Below are 25751 nucleotides of genomic sequence, written 5' to 3'. Positions count from 1 at the left end.
AGCAGGTTCCCGAATCAGCAGAGCCTGTGGCGGTGGAGAGAAATGCGTCACAGGTTAAGAAGGACTGTAACTCAACTGCAGGAGAATCAAGAGAGACAGCTGACAGAAGGAGTCCGAGGCCGGCTCGGAGAAGGGTTAGACCAAAACGATACGAGAACTAGAGCCCATGTGGCTATAGTTCCTCAGCAGATCGCTACAACACCCTCTCCTCCGAAGGTTGTTATCAGAGCTAAGTTAGGGAAAGCGGTTGTTCTTCCTTGTCAATGTGGAAGATGGAATGTTGGTAGTACTAATCCTCCTAAGTGGAGGAATAATCGTGGTGAAGATGTGTTGTTGACAGGACCCGGATTTGAAAGTGTGCCTCGCGATCAAAGAAAGTATTTTTTGTACAATGACATGAAGTTGGTGAAGATGCAGACGGATTGTTCACTAGTTTTGCGTAATGCTACATGGGAAGATGCAGGTGAATATCTTCTTCTTCTTCTTTCGGCTGCTCCCATTAGGGGTCGCCACAGCGGATCATCCGTCTCCATACCACCCTGTCCTCTACATCTGCCTCTTTTACACCAACTACCTGCATGTCTTCCCTCACCACATCCATGAACCTCCTCCTTGGCCTTCCTCTTTTCCTCCTACCTGGTGGCTCCATCTTCAGCATTTTTCTACCAATATAATTCATGTCCCTTCTCTGCACATGTCCAAACCATCTCAATCTCGCCTCCCTCACCTTGTCACCACAACAACCTACATGTGCTGTCCCTCTAATAAACTCATTTCTAATCTTGTCCATCCTCGTCACTCCCAACGAAAACCTCAACATCTTCAGCTCTGCTACCTCCAGCTCCACCTCCTGTCTTTTACTCAATGCCACTGTCTCTAATCCATACAACATCGCAGGTCTCACCACAGTCCTATAAACTTTCCCTTTCATTCTTGCAGATACTCTTCTATCACAAATCACTCCTGTCACTCTTCTCTACCCACTCCACCCTGCCTGCACTCTTTTCTTTACTTCCCTAACACACTCTCCATTACTTTGCACTGTTGACCCCAGGTACCTGAACTCCTCCACCTTCTTCACCTCTTCACCCTGCAACCGCATCACTCCACTGCCCTCCCTCTCATTCACACACATGTACTCTGTCTTACTCCTACTGACTTTCATTCCCCTTCTCTCCAGCGCATATCTCCACCTCTCCAGGCTCTTCTCAACCTGCTCTCTACTCTCACCACAAATCACAATATCATCTGCAAACATCATAGTCCAGGGAGACTCCTGTCTGACCTCGTCCGTCAACCTGTCCATCACCACTGCAAACAGGAAAGGGCTCAGGGCCGATCCTTGATGTAGTCCAACCTTCACCCTGAACCAGTCTGTCGTACCTACTGCACACTTTACTGCCGTCACACTGTCCTCATACATGTCCTGCACCACCCTCAAATACTTCTCTGACACACCTGACTTCCTCATACAATACCACAACTCCTCTCTCGGCACCCTGTCGTACGCTTTCTCTAAATCCACAAATACACAATGCAGCTCCTTCTGTCCTTCTCTATACTTCTCCATCAACATCCTCAAAGCAAATAAGGCATCTGTGGTGCTCTTCCTCGGCATGAAACCATACTGTTGCTCACAGATGGTCACCTCTTCTCTCAGCCTGGCTTCCACTACTCTTTCCCATAACTTCATGGTGTGACTGATCAACTTAATTCCCCTGTAGTTACTGCAGGTTTGCACATCTCCCTTATGCTTAAAGATCGGTACCAGCACACTCCTTCTCCATTCCTCAGGCATCCTCTCCCCTTCCAGAATCCTGTTAAACAATCTGGTTAAAAACTCCACTGCCATCTCTCCTAAACATCTCCACGCTTCTACCGGTATGTCATCTGGTCCAACCGACTTTCCATTCTTCATCCTCTTAATCGCTGCTCTCACTTCCTCCTTACTAATCCTATCTACATCCTGCTTCACCAACTCCACATCCTCCAACCTTCTCTCTCTCTGATTTTCCTCATTCATCAGCTGCTCAAAATACTCCCTCCATCTTCTCAACACACTCTCCTCACTAGTCAACACATTTCCCTCTCCATCCTTTATTGCTCTAACTTGCAGTACATCCTTCCCAGCTCGGTCCCTCTGCTTGGCCAATCGGTATAAATCCTTTTCTCCTTCCTTAGTGTCCAACCTCTTATACAGTTCCTCATATGCCTTTTCCTTGGCTTTCGCCACATCCCTTTTAACCTGCTGCCGCATCTCCTTGTACTCCTGCCTACTTTTCTCATCACTCTGTCGATCCCACTTCTGTTTTGCCAATCTCTTTCCCCTAATGCTCTCCTGCACTTCCTCATTCCACCACCACGTCTCCTTGTCTTGCTTTCTATTTCCAGATGTCACACCAAGTACTTTTCTAGCTGCCTCCCTCATCACTCCTGCAGTAGTTGCCCAATCATCCGGCACCTCTTCACCACCACCAAGCCCCTGTCTGACCTCTTCCCTGAACCTCACACTACACTCTTCCTCCTTCAGTTTCCACCATCTTATTCTTCTTTCAAACCTTACTTTCCTCCTCTTCTTCTTCGCCTCCAAAACCATCCTACAGACCACCATTCGATGCTGTCTAGCTACACTGTCCCCCGCCAACACCTTACAGTCTCCAATCTCCTTCAGGTTGCATCTCCTACACAGAAGATAATCCACCTGTGTGCACCTTCCTCCACTCTTATACGTCACCCTATGATCCTCCTTCTTCTTAAAATACGTGTTCACCACTGCCATTTCCATCCTTTTAGCAAAATCTACCACCATCTGCCCTTCCACATTCCTCTCCTTAAAACCATACCTACCCATCACCTCCTCATCACCTCTGTTCCCTTCACCTACATGCCCATTAAAGTCTGCCCCAATCACCAATCGTTCTTTCCTAGGTACACCATCTACCACTTCATCTAATTCACTCCAGAATCTTTCCTTCTCCTCCATCTCACAGCCAACTTGTGGAGCATAGGCACTGATGACATTTATCATCATCCCTTCAACTTCCACCTTCACGATCATCACCCTATCAGAAACTCTCTTCACCTCCACTACACTCTTACTGTACTCTTCCTTCAGAATCACCCCTACACCATTTCTCTTCCCATCCACACCATGATAAAACAGTTTAAACCCACCTCCAATGTTCCTGGCCTTACTCCCTTTCCACTTGGTCTCCTGAACACACAACACATCTACCTTTCTCCTCTCCATCATATCAGCTATCTCTCTCCCTTTACCCGTCATAGTACCAACATTTAAAGTACCAACCCGAACCTCTACTCTCCTACACTGCTCCTTTTTCTGCCGTCTCTGTAGACGCCTTCCTCCTCTCCTTCTCCTCCTTCGGCCAACAGTAGCCCAATTTCCACCGGTACCCTGTCGGCTAACGATACCTGTGGCGGTCGTTGTTAACCCGGGCCTCGACCGATCCGGTATGAAATTCTCATTTGTGATCCGCATATTTGATTTGGCACATGTTTTACGCTGGATGCCCTTCCTAACGCAACCCTCCCCATTTACCCGGGCTTGGGACCGGCACTAAGAGTACACTGGCTTGTGCCCCCCTAATGGCTGGGTTATGCAGGTGAATATGTGTGCACTTATTTAGAACCAGCATTTAAATTTGTGCCAATTCTTAATTATTGGGAGGATGATTATGTAACGCGTAAAGTGACACTTGTGATAAAAGGTTTGGAACCTAGTGGAAATGTCGCGGATATTACAAAGGTGCAAGATCAATCTAATGCAATGACTACTCCGAGAATGAATAATTCTCAAACGGAGCTTGTTACAGTAGTGCTGGGTACAACTAAGAATGTTGATACATCAACCCAGACTACTACTTTGTCACAGATAAAGCTTGTCACTACAGTGCTGGATACAACTACGAGTGTTATTACATTAACCCAGACTACTCCTACTTTATCTACGATTGTAAAAGAGTATAATGATACAATAGTGCCAATACCTTTGATGCCTGTGAAGTTTGTAAACGTAACACAGGCGCCGGACGTAGTGACCTTAGAATCGACAGAAGTGTTAAATATGACTCAGGAACCCATGTTAAAAACAAAGCCTACAGTAAATGGTAGAGAAGAGACCTTTGAGGCCGGGAAACAGATGTGGGATGAGCATGTCGTAGCCTCAGCTGAGATAACTCAGGAAAATATATCAGATACAATGAGTGACTATTTTAATTCTACTCAAGTTCGTACTTTGCAAAAGAGAGACAGTGACTGGAAAGCATATGGTTTCGATTCATCGGTGTTACAGATTGCTGACCCCTGGGCAAGTAGGAACTTATGGTTCCAGCAGATAACTCATTCTGTTAGATCAGTTAGAAATTTGAATTGTCCATGTGTGGTGAAAGTTTCATCACCAGGCACATGGCCTTCAATTTTAGAAACGGTGCCAGAACCACTAACTATTAGGTGTCAGTCCTTTGCATTATCATGGTTGTTGTTTCAGCAGCAGGCATCGACGGATATAATAATGGCTTTGTCAAGTAGTCTGTTTAGACCTAAATATGATTGTTCATGGTTGGAAGAATTACCTTATGTGAATCTACTGGATCAACATGAAAATATAATAACAGCAGTCCCTGAGCCGATGGAAGTGACACCTGTGAAAGCTGCTGGTTGTTTCTGTTCAAATGAAACGTATACTGGTTCGGGGATGTATATGGGAGTATCTGATTGTGACAGCTATTTGATGAATTTGGGCCAACATGATAATAAAAATATTAGTAAGTTGTATGAAGTAAAGTTTTGTGCGCCACATCAGAAATATAGTAAAACTTCGATGGTAAGGAATCAAGATTTGCCTGGAAATGTGACAATAGGAAATTTTAGAGATATTTGGTGGGTTTGTGGTGATAAGGCATATATATTTCTGCCTTATGGATGGATAGGATGCTGTTACATGGCAAAACTGAAGCTCCCATATGAGGTTTTTACAGTACAGAAGGGAGACGGTCCTGATACAAATCAGTCAAATGTTGTTTCTGCTAATAGGAGGAAAAGAGCATTGGCACAGTTCCATAATTTGGAGTCATACCATTGGAGAATAAGCCTAGGAGAAAAGTGGGGTATAGGACTATTCCCATGGTATGGTGTGACATTTTTAGCTGATCATATTGATAACATCACTTATACATTACAGGGTTTCGCCAATGAGACAATAAGGGGATTTGATTTTCTGTCTAATACTCAAAGAAGTCACAGATTGACCCTGCTAAAGCATGACATGGCGTTAGATTATATATTGGCCAAGCAAGGTGGCCTATGTGTGGCTTTGAACTTAACTGGTGACGCATGTTACACCTTGATCCCCGATTCTTCTGATAATATGACTAGTGTTATAGAGGCATTGCGAAACATACGAGATGCCTTCGGTCCAGGTGAAGGAGCCGGATGGTCTGCCAATTCTTGGCTGCAAGACAAATTAGGTCCGTTAGGTGCTGTCCTAGTACAGATTTTTATGGCAGTTGTCGTTTCGTTGTGTGTGATGTTTTGCTTTTGCACGCTGTTGCTGACCTTTGCGAAAGCAATGATATTGCGATGGGTTGGAGTTGTGATGCCTGGGGACGGTACCCAGATGGCGCTGCTGCGAACAACAGATGAGGATGGAATGGAATTAGATGGTGAACTGATGGAGAAGTATCCGTTTTGATATTAGTTCTTATTGTGATTCTTCATGTTATTTGGCTATAGGCTTACTTTTTAATAGTTTCCCCCTATACTGTGTTCGGGTGAAAGGGGGGAATGGAATGTGATATGATTCATTTGTTGCCTGAGAAGACGATACTGGTTGGTTTTTTTTTTTCTTTTCTTCTCTCCAAGGAAACAATATTGGGGGAGATTTGAAGGCTCGGAACAAGGAATGCTGTGATTCTACACATCGGCGACCCCATACTGAGAATCAACGCAGCCGCGGATGGACATTTTCCCCCATACACACATATATATGTTTATTATAGGATTTTATGTGTTACAGTATATCCAGTGACATTGATAGAAAATGTTTATACTAGTAGTAATCATTGTAAGTCATGATAGTTTTTAAGTTTCTTCTAATACATAACCAATGCATATGTATTACTTCTTGTTAAAATCTTGATTGGGCTGGAGTACAATTTGTGGCCACCTGGGGCAGAGGGGCCGTGAGAGCGGTTTTCCTGTCTTGATTGTTTGAAGGATATCTAAGGAGAAACGGCTGCCTGACAGGTTTTTTCTCTCTCACACTCCATAAATTCATTATATTGTTAAGGTTCTGTGACAGAATGTATTATTACTATTTCTGTAACCAATGATGAATATGTATGTTATATTTTTTTGTTTATCGTGGGATTATTGATCCCCCGAAGGGGGGAAATATGTAGTGTCTTAAACGTATAGTATCTTAAATGTGTAATATCTAAAAGCCTTAACTCATACAATTCTACAAATGGTGAAAGTCCTGGAAAGGCCAAAGTTAATTACTGAACCATCTGGCCAGATGTTTTCCTTTAAGCCAAATGTATGAAAGGCCCATAGTGCTTATCTTATGAGCCGTGACTGGGAAAATGAAACGGATGGTCGTCCTTAAATCAGTATAAGCCGAAGTATAGAATATGATCCAGGATGCATGTCCTCTTGGGAAAAGACCTCTGACCCGTTCTCACTGTATGTTAAGATGAATGGTCTGGGAAAGTTAGCGCTGGTACATTTGAGATATATTAAATCTGGACAAAGACAGGTTTCTCTTTAAGATAACCATTATTGCACAGTAGGCTCATATACATCTGTTATACATTAAGAGGCGGACCCAGAGAATGATCAGAATATATAATGAGTGTGCAGCCATGGATCGGGAGTCAGACTTTGAATCAGAGCGTGCTGACTCCAGGCTTGACCGGAAGGCCTGTAAAGATGCTATATTTCTGTGCTGAATAAAAATCATTATTTACACGAAATAACTGCGTCTACGGAGATTCCTTCCAACCGACAGCTACACTCCATCAAGACGACGAAATACACAACAATAACTATACATTTTATGTAAAAAAAATAACATATTTTGGTCAGAAAATGTTTTGTTATATGTTATCTCACTATAAACATGTAAAATTCTCATAGGAAAGTGCATGCTGTTTGTGCATATACGCTTGGTTCGAAAAACCGCTTTCTCTTCGTCCTAGAAGCCTGAGACTTGGGGAAACGCAATATCACAGGCTAAGAAACTCATTCTAGACAGCACGTAGAAGGCTTTGCGAAATATGTGCTGATGTATCGATTTTGATGAATTATGAATTTCTAACCCATTTACATTCACTTGTTGCAGTTTTCAACAGTTTTTATAAAATTATGATAATGAATAAAAAAATTTATTTTTTCAAAATAACTATAAATTTTATGTAAAAAAATATCATATTTTGGTCAAAATATGTTTTGTTATATGTTAGCTCACTATTAACATGTAAAATTGTCATGGGAAAGTGCATGTTGTTTGTGCAAATACGCTTGGTTCGAAAAACCGCTTTTTCATCGTCCTAGAAGCCTGAGACTTGGGGAAACGCAATATCACAGGCTAAAAAACTCATTCTTGACAGCACGTAGAAGGCTTTGCGAAATATGTGCTGATGTATCGATTTTGATGAATTATGAGTTTCTTAACCTATTTACATTCACTTGTTGCAGTTTTCAACAGTTTTTTTAATTATGATAATGAATATTAAAATTATATATTTTTTTAAATAACTATCATTTTTAAGTAAAAAAAAACATATTTTGGTCAGAAAATGTTTTGTTATATGTTAGCTCACTATAAACATGTAAAATTGTCATGGGAAAGTGCATGCTGTTTGTGCATATACGCTTGGTTCGAAAAACTGCTTTCTCTTCGTCCTGGAAGCCTGAGACTTGGGGAAACGCAATATCACAGGCTAAGAAACTCATTCTTGACAGCACGTAGAAGGCTTTGCGAAATATGTACTGATGTATCGATTATGATGAATTATGAGTTTCTTAACCTATTTACATTCACTTGTTGCAGTTTTCAACAGTATTTTTTTTATTATAATAATGAATATAAAAATTATATATTTTTTTAAATAACTGTCATTTTTAAGTAAAAAATATCATATTTTGGTCAGAAAATGTTTTGTTATATGTTAGCTCACTATAAACGTAAAATTGTCATTGGAAAGTGTATGCTGTTTGTGCAAATACGCTTGGTTCGAAAAACCGCTTTCTCTCCGTCCTAGAAGCCTGAGACTTGGGGAAATGCAATATCACACACTGTAATAAAAAACTTGTCGTTTTTACAAAAAAAATTTGGCAGCTGTGGTTGCCAGAATAATTCAGTTAAAAATACACTAAAAATGTAAACTTTTAAACAGTTTAAAACTGTACACTCTCCAGAATATTTATGTATAAAATACAAAGATATCCCTTAAATATTTACACATATTTACAGTTTAAAACTGTGTACTCTCCAGAATATTTATGTATAAAATACAAAGATGTCCTGTAAAGATTTACACGTATTTACAGTTTTAAACTGTACACTCCCCAGAATATTTATGTACAAAATACAAAAATGTCCCGTAAAATTTACTTGTGCATTATGTAAAAATAGGAAAAACCTTTTGCATTTAAACAAAAAATCCCTGTTGTTTTCACAGAAAAAAATTGGCAGCTGTGGTTGCCAAAATAATTCTGTAAAAAATACATTACAATTTAAACCTGTACATTTCAATATAAAAATTTTGCAAGCACTTTTAAACTGTACCACCTTATAGACCATTGACTTTGAAAAACTGCAACCCAGTGTACACAGATTAGGGATGTAAAAACTGAAACACCAAAGTATATATTCTTTAAAAGATAAAGTAATGAGAGCAAACAAACCCCAAAAACATTAAAGTGCCTTGAAGGATTTATTAACCACAAAGCAGCAAATATACATCTCTAATTTCTTAACATAAATTGGTAATGTGTACTACTGTCTATACACAATACAATAAAGAGAATGCGACAGATTAATGATTCTCTCATTGGAGCTGGAACAGGGTATGCAAACAAGTGGTTACAATTTATATACAGGAATGCTACTCAAAAATCACAAGAGCAATAAAGTTCTGTAACAGCTGTATACAAACTGAATGCATCTTTAACAATATCATCTGAAACATTTACTTGCCTCTTAATCTGAAATAACTGGGCATAAAAGGTGAAACTGTCCTTCAAGTTGAGTGTGTCTCAAGTCAGAAAACTGACTGACATTAGTCCATATTCAGACATCACGCCACTCATGATCTGAAAGTTCCTGAATTTATGGAAGAACTCTTGGGTTGACGGGAAGACGGGCGGTGTTTGTCTTCACAACTTTGGTGCCCTTCTCCGGGTTGATGGAGAAAAAACACCTTGGTAAAGCAGATAAAAGGTGATCAAAAACAACTTCACAATCTTTAATTTATTTGATGATTAATCTTTTAACAAATGTCAATCAATTATGTAAAATGTACTACTCATAGTTTGTTTACGTTCATGAATTAACATTAACTATTGACACATTAGTTGTTAATGCACTAACCTATACAAATTATGAATATTAATTCGATTACAATTGAATTAGAAATGCAATTGTTCATTGTTCAATTTAGTTCACAGTGGATTAACTAATGTTAACAGATACAACATAAGTACATTTAGAAATTAATATTAAGATTTATAAATGTTATAAAAGTATTATTGATTGTTAGTTCATGCTAACATAGTTAACTAATGTTACCAACGAAATCGAATTGTAAAGAGAAATTAGTGAAACATAGTAAAGTTTTATATTGGTAAACAGTCAAAGTGACAAGGGCCCTAGCCCCCAAGCCACTGCATGAGATTTGTTTCAAATCAATAAAGTGAAGATCATACAAAGTTTATCCAAAAAGACCTACCTCTGCAAAAACTCCAGAGTTGACGCCAGTTCTGATGGGTAATGAATATTAAAGCAATAATAGCTCCCAAACATCAAGCAGAAGGCAGTGATGAAAGAGGTGATGTTTTCAAGTACAATGTTCCGATCCACACACAACATAAACCTCTTCGAAGAAAAGCAGGACTGACCTAAGAAGAACATTCTTTTTAATTAACCTATAAAAAAAATTACAGATAAAAAGAAATACCAGATAAACTGAAAGAAATGGGGGAAAAATATTAACTTACCACACACAACAATGCTGGGAGTCAAATAAATGTGGTTCATCTCAACTTCCCCCGCCAGGCATGTGTCCTCCACGTAGCAGAACATTGCATCTTCTTTCTCGTTAAAGTAAGACAGCAAAAGCAGCAACATTTGTTTTACATCTTCAGAGCAACCAATTAGCTCTCCCCTCATCACTTCAAACTTTGTCACTGCCTGTAAGAACTTTTTGTTTTTCTTCACACCAACAGTATTTAAGTAGTTTAAGAGTCGTTTGCCCTTCAAATCCAGATTTCGTGTGAACGTTTGTTGAAGACCAATTCCAGTAAGTTCCTTGAAGTGAACTACCATGCCAAGTTCATTGAACCAAAATGGCCATTCTTTCAAAAGGCTTTTTATATTTTGCCCCTGGTTGACTTGTTTACGCTGTGTGTAGAAAGTCAATTTCATTAGACGTTTAACTTCTTGTTGATTTACAGTAGGATGCTGAGACATCATCTTCAGGTTTTCTTTATTTTCCTGCTGGCTCTCAGGGGTCTCTCCAAGGGGCATGAATTTTACATCCCAGTTAATGCACCCGTAAGTATCCTGGATTGTTGCTCTCTGCTCTGGAGGTATTTCGTCTGTGTCAGACTCGTCAACACGATGCTTTCATTTTCTTATTTTAGGGGTTGTAGATCGCTTCACATTTTCAATCCTATATTGCACCTGCTTAACTAAAGAATGGTACCCTGGCCCAACCACATCTCCCATCTTGCAGAGATTTAGGATATTTTGACACCATCTTTTTGGCAACTTCAGTAGAATGCCTTCTACTTTGGGCAGAACCTTTTCGCATCATCTCAGGTCACCACAATCCGGACCATTTCTCTTCTCATTCTTGGACTTGGTCGTTTTTCTCTTTCCAAACCTGCATCAGTTCCTCTGGGAACTTCTCCCACGGTATCAGAAAGGTATCCACCCAGTCAACATCAAGGCTATGGGAGCTGCTGGAAGAGAATGATTGTGAACTACTGGGTGAAAAAGACTTCAAGGTTGTGGGATGTCCTGGTGATGAACCAACAGATGAGCTGCTGGTTTCAAGAGTCTGGCCTGCAAAAAACACACACACAAAAAGGAATCATCAATAACACAATGTAAATGTTTTTATATTGATTACCTTTTAAATGTTTTAGGCAAGCAAGTTTGGGCACTAGTGGTATTCTGTTCGGCAAAACATGACTTACATCTCAGTTTCCAAGCAGCAATGACTTTTCGGGCTTGAACTGGCCTCAACGCTGACAGCAAATCATCTCCCTCTATAAACTTAAAATCCTCATAAGTCTCCACGCCTAGAGAATGCAAAGTCTCTTCTAAAATATCTTTAGTCACCTCTGGAAGGTCAGGCAAGACCTCAGTGATGGCAGAGCGTAGAAATGTTCTCTCCGAGTCAGTCATTTCTGGAATCAAGTTAGAAGTGAATATAAGAGAGAAGTAATACTACATTTAAGACAAGTCTTCAATTTTGAGAATAGAATGCCTGCACATCTAAAAGTAAAAAAAAAACACGTTCATATTTTCAATATGCAATAGTGAAAAAGTTTAAGGCACCTTAGTTTTTTTACCCAAAAAATGTTTTTAAGCCAGTTATTTATATATTTTGCTGTAGTGTGTCAGTAGGAAATCAGTTTAAATTTCCAAACATTTATTTTGTCATTAAGCATTGTGGGAGAGCTTGTAGGTGGAAAAGGAGGAACACCACAACAAGTCAGGGGTAAAGGCTATTCAGCCGTCTTTATTTTCTTTTATACAAAGTTTGTTTTTCTGTACTGTGCTCACGCCGCACGTCTCTGGCACCCATACGCACACACCTCTCACACACACACACACCCTCCTCCTTAAATGCCTCCTCTGATCACTGAAATAGAGAACACATGAGGTTAGATAGACTTCAGGTGAGGCAATTCCATACCTATCTTCTCTCGGCCCTGCCCTTCATTCACAAACCGGCGCTCGGCCCCGCCCCCACTGCCACATACCCCCACCGCCCGATCCAGGCCGGGGAGCCGTCCGGCCGCCACCGACTCCCCCCCCTGACGTGAGAGGAAGTCGGCCACGACCAACTGCGTCCCCGGTCTGTGGACCACCTCGAACTTGAACGGCTGAAGCGCCAGATACCACCGCGTCCCAACAGGTAGTAACGGAGGGTGAGGACCGCTCATTTTATGGCCAGGCACTCCCGCTCGATCGTACTGTACCGGCTCTCACGCACCGACAGCTTACGGCTGATGAACAGCACCGGTCGCTTCTCCCCCTCCACCACCTGAGACAACACGGCCCCCAACCCTCTGTCCGACGCATCAGTCTGCAAAAAAAAAAAGGAAGAGAGAAGTCAGGAGCATGTAAGAGCGGACCCCCGCAGAGTGCGGCTTTGACCCGCGTAAAAGCCTGTTGGCACGGCTCCGACCACTGGACCGGATCTGGCGCTCCCTTTTTAGTGAGATCGGTCAGCGGGCTGGCGATGTCCGAAAACCTAGGGATAAATCTCCTATAATAACCCGCCAGCCCCAGGAACCGTCTCACCTCCTTTTTGGTCTTGGGTCTCGGACAGGTCGCAATCGCTGCCGTCTTATCAATTTGGGGACGCACCTGCCCGTGACCCAAGTGGAAACCCAGATACCGTACTTCCACCCGCCCAATCGCACACTTCTTGGGGTTTGGCGTGAGCCCTGCCCGTCTCAAGGTCCGCAGGACCGCCCTGAGATGCTGTAAATGCCGCTGCCAATCATTGCTATAAATAACAATGTCATCTAAATAGGCAGCGGCGTACCCGTGATGCGGCCGGAGAATCCGGTCCATCAGACGTTGGAACGTCGCCGGAGCCCCGAACAAACCGAACGGAAGGGTGACGAATTGGTGCAAACCGAACGGAGTGGAAAAGGCCGTTTTTTCCCGGGACATTGGTGTCATGGGGATCTGCCAATACCCCTTGGTTAAGTCCAGTGTCGAATAAAAGCGAGCCGCGCCTAACCGTTCAAGGAGCTCATCGATGCGAGGCATCGGATACGCGTCGAACTTAGACACCTCATTGACCTTTCGGTAGTCCACACTGAACCGGACCGACCCGTCGCTCTTGGGAACCAAGACCACCGGGCTGCTCCAGTCGCTGTGAGACTCCTCGACCACCCCCATGTCAAGCATCGCCTGAAGTTCCGCCCGAACCACCTCATTTTGTGTTCGGGCAGCCGGTACGGGCGACTGCGCACCACAGTACCGGGAGATGTCTCGATATGGTGCTCTATAAGGTTTGTCCGCCCGGGCAGGGGCGAGAACACATCCGCGAACTCGCGCTGTAATCTCGTGACCTGTGCTCTCTGCGACGGCGAGAGGTGGTCTCCACAGGGGACGGAGGCGGATTCTGCCACGGCTTTGGTTTTTACCTCCGGTCCCAACTCCTCCCTCTCTGGCATCACCGTCGCTAGAGACACAGGCACCACCTCACTCCATAATTTGAGGAGATTCAGGTGGTATACCTGGAGCGCCCCGCCCCTATCCGTGCGCCGTACCTCGTAGTCGACATCCCCCACCCGCCGTGTAACCTCAAAAGGCCCTTGCCACTTGGCGAGTAATTTTGAGCTTGACGTAGGCAGCAGAACGAGGACTTTATCTCCCGGTGAAAACTGACGAAGCCGCACACCCTTGTCGTACAGCCGGGATTGCCGTTCCTGTGCCTGAAGCAAATTCTCCAATGTTAGTTGACCCAGTGTGTGGAGTTTTGCTCTCAGATCCAGAACGTACTGGATTTTATTTTTCGCGTTTGAAGGCCCCTCCTCCCAATTTTCCCGGAGGACATCCAGCACTCCGCGCGGCTTACGGCCATATAATAATTCAAACGGGGAGAACCCCGTGGAGGCTTGCGGGACCTCTCGTACTGCAAACAACAAGGGCTCGAGCCATTTATCCCAATTACGTGTGTCCCCGCGTACGAACTTCCGAATCATGTTTTTCAGGGTTCGATTAAAACGCTCTACCAGGCCGTCAGTTTGTGGATGGTAGACACTGGTGCGGATTGATTTAATCCCCAACAATTCGTACAGTTCGCGAAGTGTTCGTGACATAAACACCGTGCCTTGATCAGTCAGGATCTCTTTCGGGACCCCAACTCGGGAGATAATGCTGAAGAGCGCTTCCGCAACACTACGTGCGGAGATGTTGCGAAGGGGCACTGCTTCCGGATATCGCGTCGCATAATCCACTATGACTAATACGAAGCGATGTCCGCATGTGGTTCGCTCTAATGGCCCGACGAGGTCCATGCCGATTCTTTCAGAAGGGAACCTCGATTAGTGGTAAAGGGCGCAACGGCGCTTTTGGGATGGCCGGCGGATTCACCAGCTGACATTCCCGGCATGCGGCACACCATCTACGCACATCGCCGTGAATGCCCGGCCAATATAAACGGTACATTAAGCGGTCTAGTGTTTTTATACAGCCCAGGTGCCCTGCCATCGGATTATGATGAGCCGCATGGAAGAGAAGTTCCCTGCGGCTCTTCGGGACCAACAACTGGGTCGTTTCCTCTCTGGTTCGAGTGTCCTGCGTCACTCGGTATAATTTATCATTAATCACGGCGAAGTAGGGATAGGAAAGCGCGCGATCTGGTTGGATTTGTCGACCATCGATTGCTCTCACCTGGTTGAAAGCGTGTCGGAGCGTTTCGTCCCGCAATTGCTCGAGGGGGAAATCCCCGGGGGGAATCCCCCGTAGGGCGGGGTCTGTCTGCCGCGTAACGGACGTCCCCGGTGCCACCTCCCCCGAGAACATAGCGCGCCTCCCCCCCCTTCGCCGTACTGCAGGACCCATCCGCGCACATTTCCTTCAGTAAGCGAGGGAAACCGGCCCAATTCGTACCCAAGATTAGCGGATGGGTGAGGCGGGGACTAACTGCCGCCTCCACTCTATGATTTTTCCCCCTGAACCGAACCGAAATATTTGTGAACATCCCCATGCACACATTTCACCTTCACCCGGCGTGCCGTATTCAAAGCCTCGCATCTCACCAGGTTTTGATGGATGGCGGTCTGCTCGCAGCCCGAATCCACCAACGCCTGGTGTGTACCCCCTTGGATACTCACCGGTATGCGGTGCGTTCCCGCTTGATCGGGGGCAGCCTGTGGCGCCTCGGGAATCCGGCCCATTACCCCCAACTCCATGACGGGACACTGATCCAGGAAATGTCCCGGCTTCCCGCAGCGCCAACAGACCGGCCCAGGCTTCCGCTCCGCCCCCGCGCGGGTCGTCTCAGCCCCCTGTGGATTCAGAGGCAAATAGTTATTAGAGCGAACAGAAGGAGGAGAAGCAGAGAAGGAAGAGGGAGTAGCTCGCGCCCGAGGCACTGGCTTCGGGGAAATTAGCCCCCGTTTCCGGGGTAAGGGAATGGGAGGAGCGGAGAAGGAACCAGGTGTTCGGGAAGGAGGAGAGTCGAAAGGAGATCCGAGGAATTCATCCACCCCGGCATACGCGGCCAGGTGGTCCTCTGCCAGCTGTACCGCCTTCTCCACAGTTTCCGTTCGCTGGCACTGCACCTAGTCCGCCATCCGCGGCGGAAGACGGGCGATGAACTGCTCCAACACCACGCAATCCACCACCTCGCCCGTGCTCCAGCACTCGTCACGCAGCCATCTCCGGCATGCATCGCGAAGCTGGTGGGCGAAGGCGAACGGCCGTCCGACCTCGCGCAGAGTCAACGCGCGAAACCGCTGTCGGTGCTGCTCTGGCGTCCGCCCGACTCGCTGGAGGATAGCTCGCTTCAGCTCTTCGTACTCCAGCATCTGATCAGCCGGCAGCTGCTGGGCCGCGAGCTGGGCCTCCCCGGAAAGCAGCGGCAACAGGCGGAGAGCTCGTTCCATCCCGGTCCATTCTCCGGCGGCCGCCACCCGCTCAAACAGCTCCAAAATGGCCTCCGCATCGTCCTGCGGGCCCATCTTTGTCGGCGGGATGACCGACGGGGAGCGAGGGGGGGGGGGTTTCCGGTGCCTCTTTCGAACTCAGGGCGCTGCGGAACGCAGCTCGGTCCTCCGCCTGTGCTCGAACCACGGCCTCAAACCGCTGTTCCTGCTCGGCCCGTACCTGAAGAAGGGGCCTGGTGCTGCGTCTGCTGGAGCTCAGCGATAGCTTTCACGAGCTCGGCCAGTGGAGAAGGCTCCGTCATTTTCCTGACCTGGGTCCCTTTTCACGTTTATCTGAAGGTGGTTCCCGGGTTTTTGGCACCACTGTGGGAGAGCTTGTCGGTGGGAAAGGAGGAACACCACAACAGGTCAGGGGTAAAGGCTATTTAGCCGTCTTTATTTTCTTTTATACAAAGTTTGTTTTTCTGTACTGTGCTCACGCCGCACGTCTCTGGCACCCGTACGCACACACCTCTCACACACCCTCCTCCTTAAATGCCTCCTTTGATCACTGAAATAAAGAACACATGAGGTTAGATAGACTTCAGGTGAGGCAATTCCATACCCATCTTCTCTCGGCCCTGCCCTTCATTCACAAACCGGCGCTCGGCCCCGCCCCCGCTGCCACAAGCATCCAGTAAGATTTTTGTATGCACAAAAAGTCACAGAATCTTATGCTTTACAAAGTGATCTGATTGTACATAATTGAGTCCATCTGCAATTGCACAAAGAAACAGAAAAAGAGACATACTAAATACAGAAGAACTGTGGCAAATATCGGGAAGATGCTGGAAGAAACGCACCTGCAAAGCTGCAGTACTGTGAAAACTGTGTTTTTGTGCAGCAACTGATGCCAGACTCTTTGTTCATACAAAAGTTTCACTGGATTAAAAAAATTTGTTCAAAGAAATGTTTGGAAATGTAAACTGATATTTCCTACTGACACACTACAGCAAAATATATAATAACTGGCTCAAAACCATTTTTTAAAGGTTAAAATAGCAAGGTTCCTAAGACTTTTGCACAGTCCTGCATATGTTCACATTTTATTCGCTATATTTATATAGCATTTTAGTATTGTTTTTTTCACCACTGTGCCCAAAACATGTTTTATTCCGACAGCACACTGTGTTTCAGTGGAATGACTTGGTGCCCATTAACAATGAATGATGATAATGGATAAAAATCCACCAAGTCATTACTGCTAAGACATTGCACCCTGGTACTTTGTTTTGTCACAGAGTACAGGTGGTATTCAGAATGGTAGTCAGCTTTATGCATTTCCATCACAAAATACACAGCTGCATCATTTTGAATTAAAATAATAAGTAGTTCTCCAAACTCAGTGGACTCACCATTTTTCAACACAAGGAAAAGACCCTTATTATATGAGGTACCTCTGTACATTATGTCTGTGGATACACAAGTATTAACTTCTGAAAAGCTAAACTCTCGCACTGCATGTTTAATTGATTCACTGTAAAGGTTGGGGTAAAAAGTGCAACCGTCTTTGACATGCAGAAGCTGACTGCATCCTGGTCCAGCTGATAGATATGCTTGAAACATCTGATGTCTTTCAGATAATGTTAGGCAGATGTTTTTGAAGTTTTTCAAATGCCTGGCACATCTCTTGAAGTAGCTGTGTTTGCTTTCAATCGCATTGTCCACAATCTAATCAAAGGGCCAAATTTTTTAATTAGTGCTGGGTAGTGCCTCAAAAAGTGATGTTTTGGTTTTAGTGGACACTCCAGAAATAAAGACTTTCTTGATTCCAAGTATTCTTGGATTAGAATGTCAAGATAGGCTACCTGTGCTGATGAAATCTTTTGTGCACAAATCAAATCAACAATATCTTTAAGCTGGAGAGTTAGCTGCCACACATCATCATCTGGATTTTGCACTTTGTCACCAATTAAAACTGGAAGCAACCTTAAGAAATTCCAATTCTGAACAGCTTGTCCGGAAAGCTTGGGCACCTCTGAGTTGACAGCACATGGCTTTGTGAGTGCATCAGTTCCTTTGTATTTAAACTGCTTGATGCATCTGTTCAAAATTGAATATGTAAGCCATATTTGCTGCCTTGACTGTTTTTAGTTTGTTGATCACAAACAGCAGAATCGTAACTTTCAGGGGTGCGCTGTGGACCACAAACACTTGGGTCATTACTTTGAAATTCACTTCGTGTGATTTCACAGTATTGGCAAAAGTATTGAGAATGACTGAAATTTTCAGTAAACCCACCAATGCTGTGTGAACCCAAATTATCACCTGCGATACAATACAGAGCACCTTTGACTGTTTCACTACCTACAGTTATTCCGTTTTTCCTCCAAATCTTTTAAATCCACTAATAGCTCTGAGAAAACCTTCGCACTTCCAAACTGTTTAAGATCTTTCTCGGCACATAACAAGACAAGTGACATGTGATCAGTATTGGACCGTACATGTGGAGGTAAATTTACTGCAGAAAGATACACTGCAACCACTTTGTGCTTTTTCTTAGCAGAACCAAGTGGATTGACAATTTCAAAAGCATCCTGGTAAAGAATTACTTTTAGGCATTTTGGATTTTCAAGGAAGAAATGGTTGCACTTAAAGTTTTTGCCATCACTTATGTCACCAAAATCATCTGAGTCTGTTTTACAAGATGTTTCTGACACTGAATACTTCCATAATTCCGATTTCAATAGATTTCGTAAAGTTTGTATCACAGGTATGTAGTATGCAAACCTTTGTGTCATATTTTCATCATTGCCTAATGACACTTTCTTAGGCTCTATGTATTGGAACATTTTCTTAAATGTTTGAGCCCTTGAATATGTTGTTCTCAGTGGTCCCTGATGACAGAAAGAGAACAGATCTGAATTTTTTACACATTCACAGACTTTCCTAACAATATAATCTGTTAGACATATTTCATCATTCAAAAGTGAATGTAGTTTACTTAAAGTGTAATCCTGTCCCAACTCGTGTACATTCTGCATCTCTTCAACAATTGTCTGTATTGTTGAAGCTGGAAGCAGGAGCTGCCCTTGCAATTTTAGGTAGAATAAACACACAGTCCTAAGAAATGATTCACTGAAATTCTGTGGCAATTCACTGGCTTCAGGTGTTGCATCTTTCAGGCTCTGGGAAGCATCTTCACATGCAGTGGAGAAGGATGACTGAAAAATAGCTTCCCTGTAAATGTCACTTATGCTATCAATCGAACATGCTCTATGTTTCCTGGACATATGAGCAGTAAATGATGATTTAACAGTGAACACTTTTTTTACAAACTGTTACAGGACACACCACAGGTCGCCCCTCCACTATATGCTCTTTTAAGTGGTGTATAAGTTCTTTAACGGTGTAAAACTGGCGGTCACACAGCGACATGGTGCATTTCAATTCTGAAACAAAGGTTCTGGGAGTAACAGAGGGTTCAGACTCATTGTGATGGCGATAGAAATTAGCTTTAAAAGCCGCGTAAGTGCAAAATGTCCGCTTACAGTCATCACTAACACACTTAAAAAAACAATGGGGTTCATTCCTATGAACTCTACAATGCAGCCCATAACCCCTCAATGTGTCTAGTATTTTGCTGCAAAATCGACAGGAAATCATTTTTAATTATACAAAAAATAAAGTTATTTCCACTCTCCTTGGGGGGACACCACTATTCAGCATTTAAGAAAACAAGTGAACGATTTGATCGTTATATATAAGACCCACAATCTAAGTCGACATATTTATTATGATGACAAAATATGCCCTCTGTCACAAACAGGTGTCTGTATGGTGAAGTCTTTCAAGGTCTAAAAAAAAATCACCTTTCTCTTACCAGTGTAGAACTCCATGTGCTTGCTGATTAGCGCGCTCTCAATAACGGCTTGTTAACCTCTTCAAGATGGCTGCTCCCGCGACAATCAGGAATCAGGTCTAATGCTGATTGGACGAGGCAGAGTTCATCATTTTAAATTCCTACACAAGACGTGAATTTACGCGTGAATGTACATTTTTATATGAGAAATCATTACCGTTACATATAAAATTGCCTTAAAAAATTATGAATATTACTAAATGGAAAAACAACAGAAACGTTTTTTTAATTTGCAATTTAATATAACAAATGGCAGACTGATGAACACCTAGGCTATGAAACAAATGAAATAACTATTTGGAAGACAAATATAAAATGTATGCCATACACCACTACTTCATATATAATTTTTACACTTAAAAACAAGCCTGAACTGATATATTGTTAATGCCTAGTCATTTCAGACATGTAACATGTATTTTTTTTAAACATTTTTATTAATAAAATTTTGTTGTACTTATTTTATCTGTAAATATTACATGCATTTGTAAAATGTACAAACTCGATTCCAAAAAAGTTGGCACACTGGACAAATTGTGATTAAAAAAGGAATGCAATAATTTACAAATCTCATAAACGTATATTTTATTCACAATAGAATATAGATAACATATCGAATGTTGAAAGTGACATTTTGAAATGTCATGCCAGATTATTGGAAAAGTTAACGTACATATAAGGAACAGCTGGAGGACCAATTTACAACCTAATAGGTCAATTGGCAACATGATTGGGTATAAAAAGAGCCTCTCAGAGTGACAGTGTCTCTCAGAAGTCAAGATGGGCAGAGGATCAGCAATTCCCCCAATGCTGTGGCGAAAAATAGTGGAGCAATATCAGAAAGGAGTTTCTCAGAGAAAAATTACAAAGAGTTTGAAGTTATCATCATCTACATCTTCGGGCCCTTAGACGACACTACATCACATACAGGAATGCTACTGTAATGGAAATCACAAAATGGGCTCAGGAATACTTCTACGATCCAGAAGCGCAGGCGTTTTTTTCTGGGCCAAGGCTCATTTAAAATGGACTGTGGCAAAGTTGAGATCTGTTCTGTGGTATGAAGAATCAAAATTTTAAGTTCTTTTTGGAACACTTGGACGCCATGTCATCCAGACTAAAGAGGATTAGGACAACCAAAGTTGTTATCAGTGGTCAGTTTAGAAGCCAGTATCTCTGATCTTATGGGGTTGCATGAGTGCATGTCGCATGGGCAGCTTACACATCTGGAAAGGCACCAGCAATGCTGAAAGGTATATCCAAGTTCTAGAACATATGCTCCCATCCAGATGTCGTCTCTTTCAGGGAAGACCTTGCATTTTAAAACATGACAATGCCAGACCACATACTGCATCAATTACAACATCATGGCTGTGTAGAAGAAGGATCCGGCTACTGAAATGGCCAGCCTGCAGTCCAGATCTTTCACCCGTAGAAAACATTTGGTGCATCATAAAGAGGAAAATGCGACAAAGACCTAAGAGAGTTGAGCAACTAGAAGCCTGTATTAGACAAGAATAGGACAGCATTCCTATTCCTAAACATGAGCAACGTGTCTCCTCAGTCCCCAGATGTTTGCAGACTGTTATAAAAAGAAGAGAGGATGCCACACAGTGGTAAACACGGCCTTGTCACAACTATTTTGAGATGTGATGATGCCATGAAATTTTAAATAAACTTATTTTTCCCTTAAAATGAGACATTTGATATGTCAGCTACAGTATGTTGTATTCTGAATAAAATATTGAAACTTGAAACTTCACATCATTGCATTCTGTTTTTATTCACAATTTGTAGTGTCCCAACTTTTTTGTAATCGGGTTTGTAATAATTTTAGTATTTTAACACGGTCATTTTGTAGTTTTAACTGCATTCTACTGCTTTCTGAAATACTGATCTTTTTCTATTTAATAAAAAAAAAACCTGCATATATAAAACCCAAAATATATATTATTTTAATGCATACTTTTTTGTAAGATTTACTGTTTTGTTTGGTTGAGTACTTCACAAAACATTACAGTTTAATTGTTTTTTACTTTACAAAAAATCGACGTTGTGGATTTACACAAATTCACAGTTAATTTCACAGACATTTTTTACAGTGCAGACTCAGAAACTCATTCTTGACAGCACATAGAACGCTTTGCGAAATATGTGCTGATGTATCGATTATGATGAATTATGAATTTCTAAACCCAATTACATTCACTTGTTGCAGTTTTCAACAGTTTTTATAAAATTATGATAATGAATATAAAAATTATTTTTTTTAAAATAACTATAAATTTTATGTAAAAAAATATCATATTTTGTTCAGAAAATGTTTTGTTATATGTTAGCTCACTATAAACATGTAAAATTCTCATGAGATAGTGCATGCTATTTGTGCATATACGCTTGGTTCAAAAAACCGCTTTCTCTTCGTCCTAGAAGCCTGAGACTTTGGGAAACGCAATATCACAGGCTAAGAAACTCATTCTTGACAGCACGTAGAAGGCTTTGCGAAATATGTGCTGATGTATCGATTTTGATGAATTATGAGTTTCTTTACCTATTTAGATTCACGTGTTGCAGTTTTCAACAGTTTTTTTTTATTATGATAATGAATATTAAAATTATATATTTTTTTATAATTATCATTTTTAAGTAAACAATATCATATTTTGTTCAGAAAATGTTTTGTTATATGTTAGCTCACTATAAACATTTAAAATTGTCATGTGAAAGTGTATGCAGTTTGTGCAAATACGCTTGGCTCGAAAAACAGCTTTCGCTTCGTCCTAGAAGCCTGAGACTTTGGGAAACGCAATATCACAAGCTAAAAAACTCATTCTTGACAGCACGTAGAAGGCTTTGCGAAATATGTGCTGATGTATTGATTTTGATTAATTATGAGTTTCTTAACCTATTTACATTCACTTGTTGCAGTTTTCAACAGTTTTTTTTATTATGATAATGAATATTAAAATTATATATTTTTTATAATTATCATTTTTAAGTAAAAAATATATTTTGGTCAGAAAATGTTTTGTTATATGTTAGCTCACTATAAACATGTAAAATTGTCATGTGAAAGTGTATGCTGTTTGTGCAAATACGCTTGGATCGACAAACCGCTTTCTCTTCGTCCTAGAAACCTGAGACTTTGGGAAACGCAATATCACAAGCTAAGAAACTCATTCTTGACAGCACGTAGAAGGCTTTGCGAAATATGTGCTGATGTATCGATTTTGATAAATTATGAAGTTCTAACCCATTTACATTCACTTGTTGCAGTTTTCAACAGTTTTTATAAAATTATGATAATAAATATAAAAATTTATTTTTTTAAAATAACTATAAATTTTATGTAAAAAAATATCATATTTTGGTCAGAAAATGTTTTGTTATATGTTAGCTCACGATAAACATGTAAAATTGTCAAGGAAAACTGCATGCTGTTTGTGCAAATACGCTTGGTTCGAAAAAACGCTTTCTCGTCGTCCTAGAAGCCTGAGACTTGGGGAAACGCAATATCACAGGCTAAAAAACTCATTTTTGACAGCACGTAGAAGGCTTTGCGAAATATGTGCTGATGTATCGATTTTGATGAATTATGAGTTTCTTAACCTATTTACATTCACTTGTTGCAGTTTTCAAGAGTTTTTATTTATTATGATAATAAATAATAAAATAATGTTTTTTTTTAATAACTATACATTTTAAGAAAAAAAAAGCATATTTTGGTCAGAAAATGTTTTGTTATATGTTAGCTCACTTTAAACAAGTAAAATTGTCATGGGAAACTGCATGCTGTTTGTGCAAATACGCTTGGTTCAAAAAACCGCTTTCTCTTCATCCTAGAAGCCTGAGACTTGGGGAAACGCAATATCACAAGCTAAGAAACTCATTCTTGACAGCACGTAGAAGGCTTTGCCAAATATGTGCTGATGTATCGATTTTGATAAATTATGAAGTTCTAACCCATTTACATTCACTTGTTGCAGTTTTTAACAGTTTTTATAAAATTATGATAATAAATATAAAAATGTATTTTTTAAAAATAACTAAATTTTTCTGTAAAAAAATATCATATTTTGGTTAGAAAATGTTTTGTTATATGTTAGCTCACTATAAACATGTAAAATTATCATGGGAAAGTGCATGCTATTTGTGCATATACGCTTGGTTTGAAAAACCGCTTTCTCTTCGTCCTAGAAGCCTGAGACTTTGGGAAACGCAATATCACAGGCTAAGAAACTCATTCTTGACAGCACGTAGAAGGCTTTGCGAAATATGTGCTGATGTATTGATTTTGATGAATTATGAGTTTCTTAACCTATTAACATTCACTTGTTGCAGTTTTCAACAGTTTTTTTTTATTATGATAATGAAAATTAAAATTATATATTTTTTATAATTATCATTTTTAAGTAAAAAATAAAATTTTTTGGTCAGAAAATGTTTTGTTATATGTTAGCTCACTATAAACATGTAAAAGTGTCATGTGAAAGTGTATGCTGTTTGTGCAAATACGCGTGGCTCGAAAAACAGCTTTCGTTTCGTCCTAGAAACCTTAGACTTGGGGAAACGCAATATCACAGGCTAAAAAACTCATTCTTGACAGCACGTAGAAGGCTTTGCGAAATATGTGCTGATGTATTGATTTTGATGAATTATGAGTTTCTTAACCTATTTACATTCACTTGTTGCAGTTTTCAACAATTTTTTTTTTATTATGATAATGAATATTAAAATTATATATTTTTTATAATTATCATTTTTAAGTAAAAAATATCATATTTTGGTCAGAAAATGTTTTGTTATATGTTAGCTCACAATAAACATGTAAAATTGTCATGTGAAAGTGTATGCTGTTTGTGCAAATACGCTTGGCTCGAAAAACCGCTTTCTCTTCGTCCTAGAAGCCTGAGACTTGGGGAAACGCAATATCACAAGCTAAGAAACTCATTCTTGACAGCACGTAGAAGGCTTTGCGAAATATGTGCTGATGTATTGATTTTGATGAATTATGAGTTTCTTAACCTATTTACATTCACTTGTTGCAGTTTTCAAAAGTTTTTTTTTTATTATGATAATGAAAATGAAAATTATATATTTTTTATAATTATCATTTTTAAGTAAAAAATATCATATTTTGGTCAGAAAATGTTTTGTTATATGTTAGCTCACAATAAACATGTAAAATTGTCATGTGAAAGTGTATGCTGTTTGTGCAAATACGCTTGGCTCGAAAAACCGCTTTCTCTTCGTCCTAGAAGCCTGAGACTTGGGGAAACGCAATATCACAGGCTAAAAAACTCATTCTTGACAGCACGTAGAAGGCTTTGCGAAATATGTGCTGATGTATCGATTTTGATGAATTATGAGTTTCTTAACCTATTTACATTCACTTGTTGCAGTTTTCAACAGTTTTTATTTATTATGATAATAAATGTTAAAATTATATGTTGATTTTTTATAACTATAAATTTAAAGAAAAAAAAGCATATTTTGGTCAGAAAATGTTTTGTTGTATGTTAGCTCACTTTAAACAAGTAAAATTGTCATGTGAAACTGCATGCTGTTTGAGCAAATACGCTTGGTTCGAAAAACCGCTTTCTCTTCGTCCTAGAAGCCTGAGACTTGGGGAAACGCAATATCACAAGCTAAGAAACTCATTCTTGACAGCACGTAGAAGGCTTTGCGAAATATGTGCTGATGTATCGATTTTGATAAATTACGAAGTTCTAACCCATTTACATTC

General features: G+C 41.1%; 1 protein-coding gene and 1 long non-coding RNA gene across 2 annotated transcripts in view; one reads left to right on the top strand and one right to left on the bottom strand.

Annotated features, from left to right (window-relative positions):
• The window catches only part of LOC310722055, a 321874-nt gene that overhangs the window by 36419 nt on the left and 259704 nt on the right, over positions 1–25751 (top strand). The gene's annotated exons all lie outside the window — the stretch shown is intronic.
• The window catches only part of LOC310722021 (uncharacterized protein), a 243487-nt gene continuing 226680 nt past the window's right edge, over positions 8945–25751 (bottom strand). Inside the window, exons 2-6 of the mRNA XM_083534324.1 lie at positions 19967–20980; positions 11443–11655; positions 10240–11308; positions 9972–10140; positions 8945–9443 (exon numbers count right to left, since the gene is read on the bottom strand). Of these exons, the coding sequence (XP_083390450.1) occupies positions 11091–11308; positions 11443–11655; positions 19967–19982 (447 nt within the window). The 5' untranslated portion in view covers positions 19983–20980 and the 3' untranslated portion in view covers positions 8945–9443; positions 9972–10140; positions 10240–11090. The remainder of the gene's footprint in view (positions 9444–9971; positions 10141–10239; positions 11309–11442; positions 11656–19966; positions 20981–25751) is intronic.

This window comes from Silurus aristotelis (assembly GCF_946808225.1).
Source record: "Silurus aristotelis genome assembly, chromosome: 28".
Taxonomy (NCBI): Eukaryota; Metazoa; Chordata; class Actinopteri; order Siluriformes; family Siluridae; genus Silurus; species Silurus aristotelis.
Note: the sequence above shows the minus strand (reverse complement) of the source record. Positions and strands in the feature narration are given on the sequence as shown.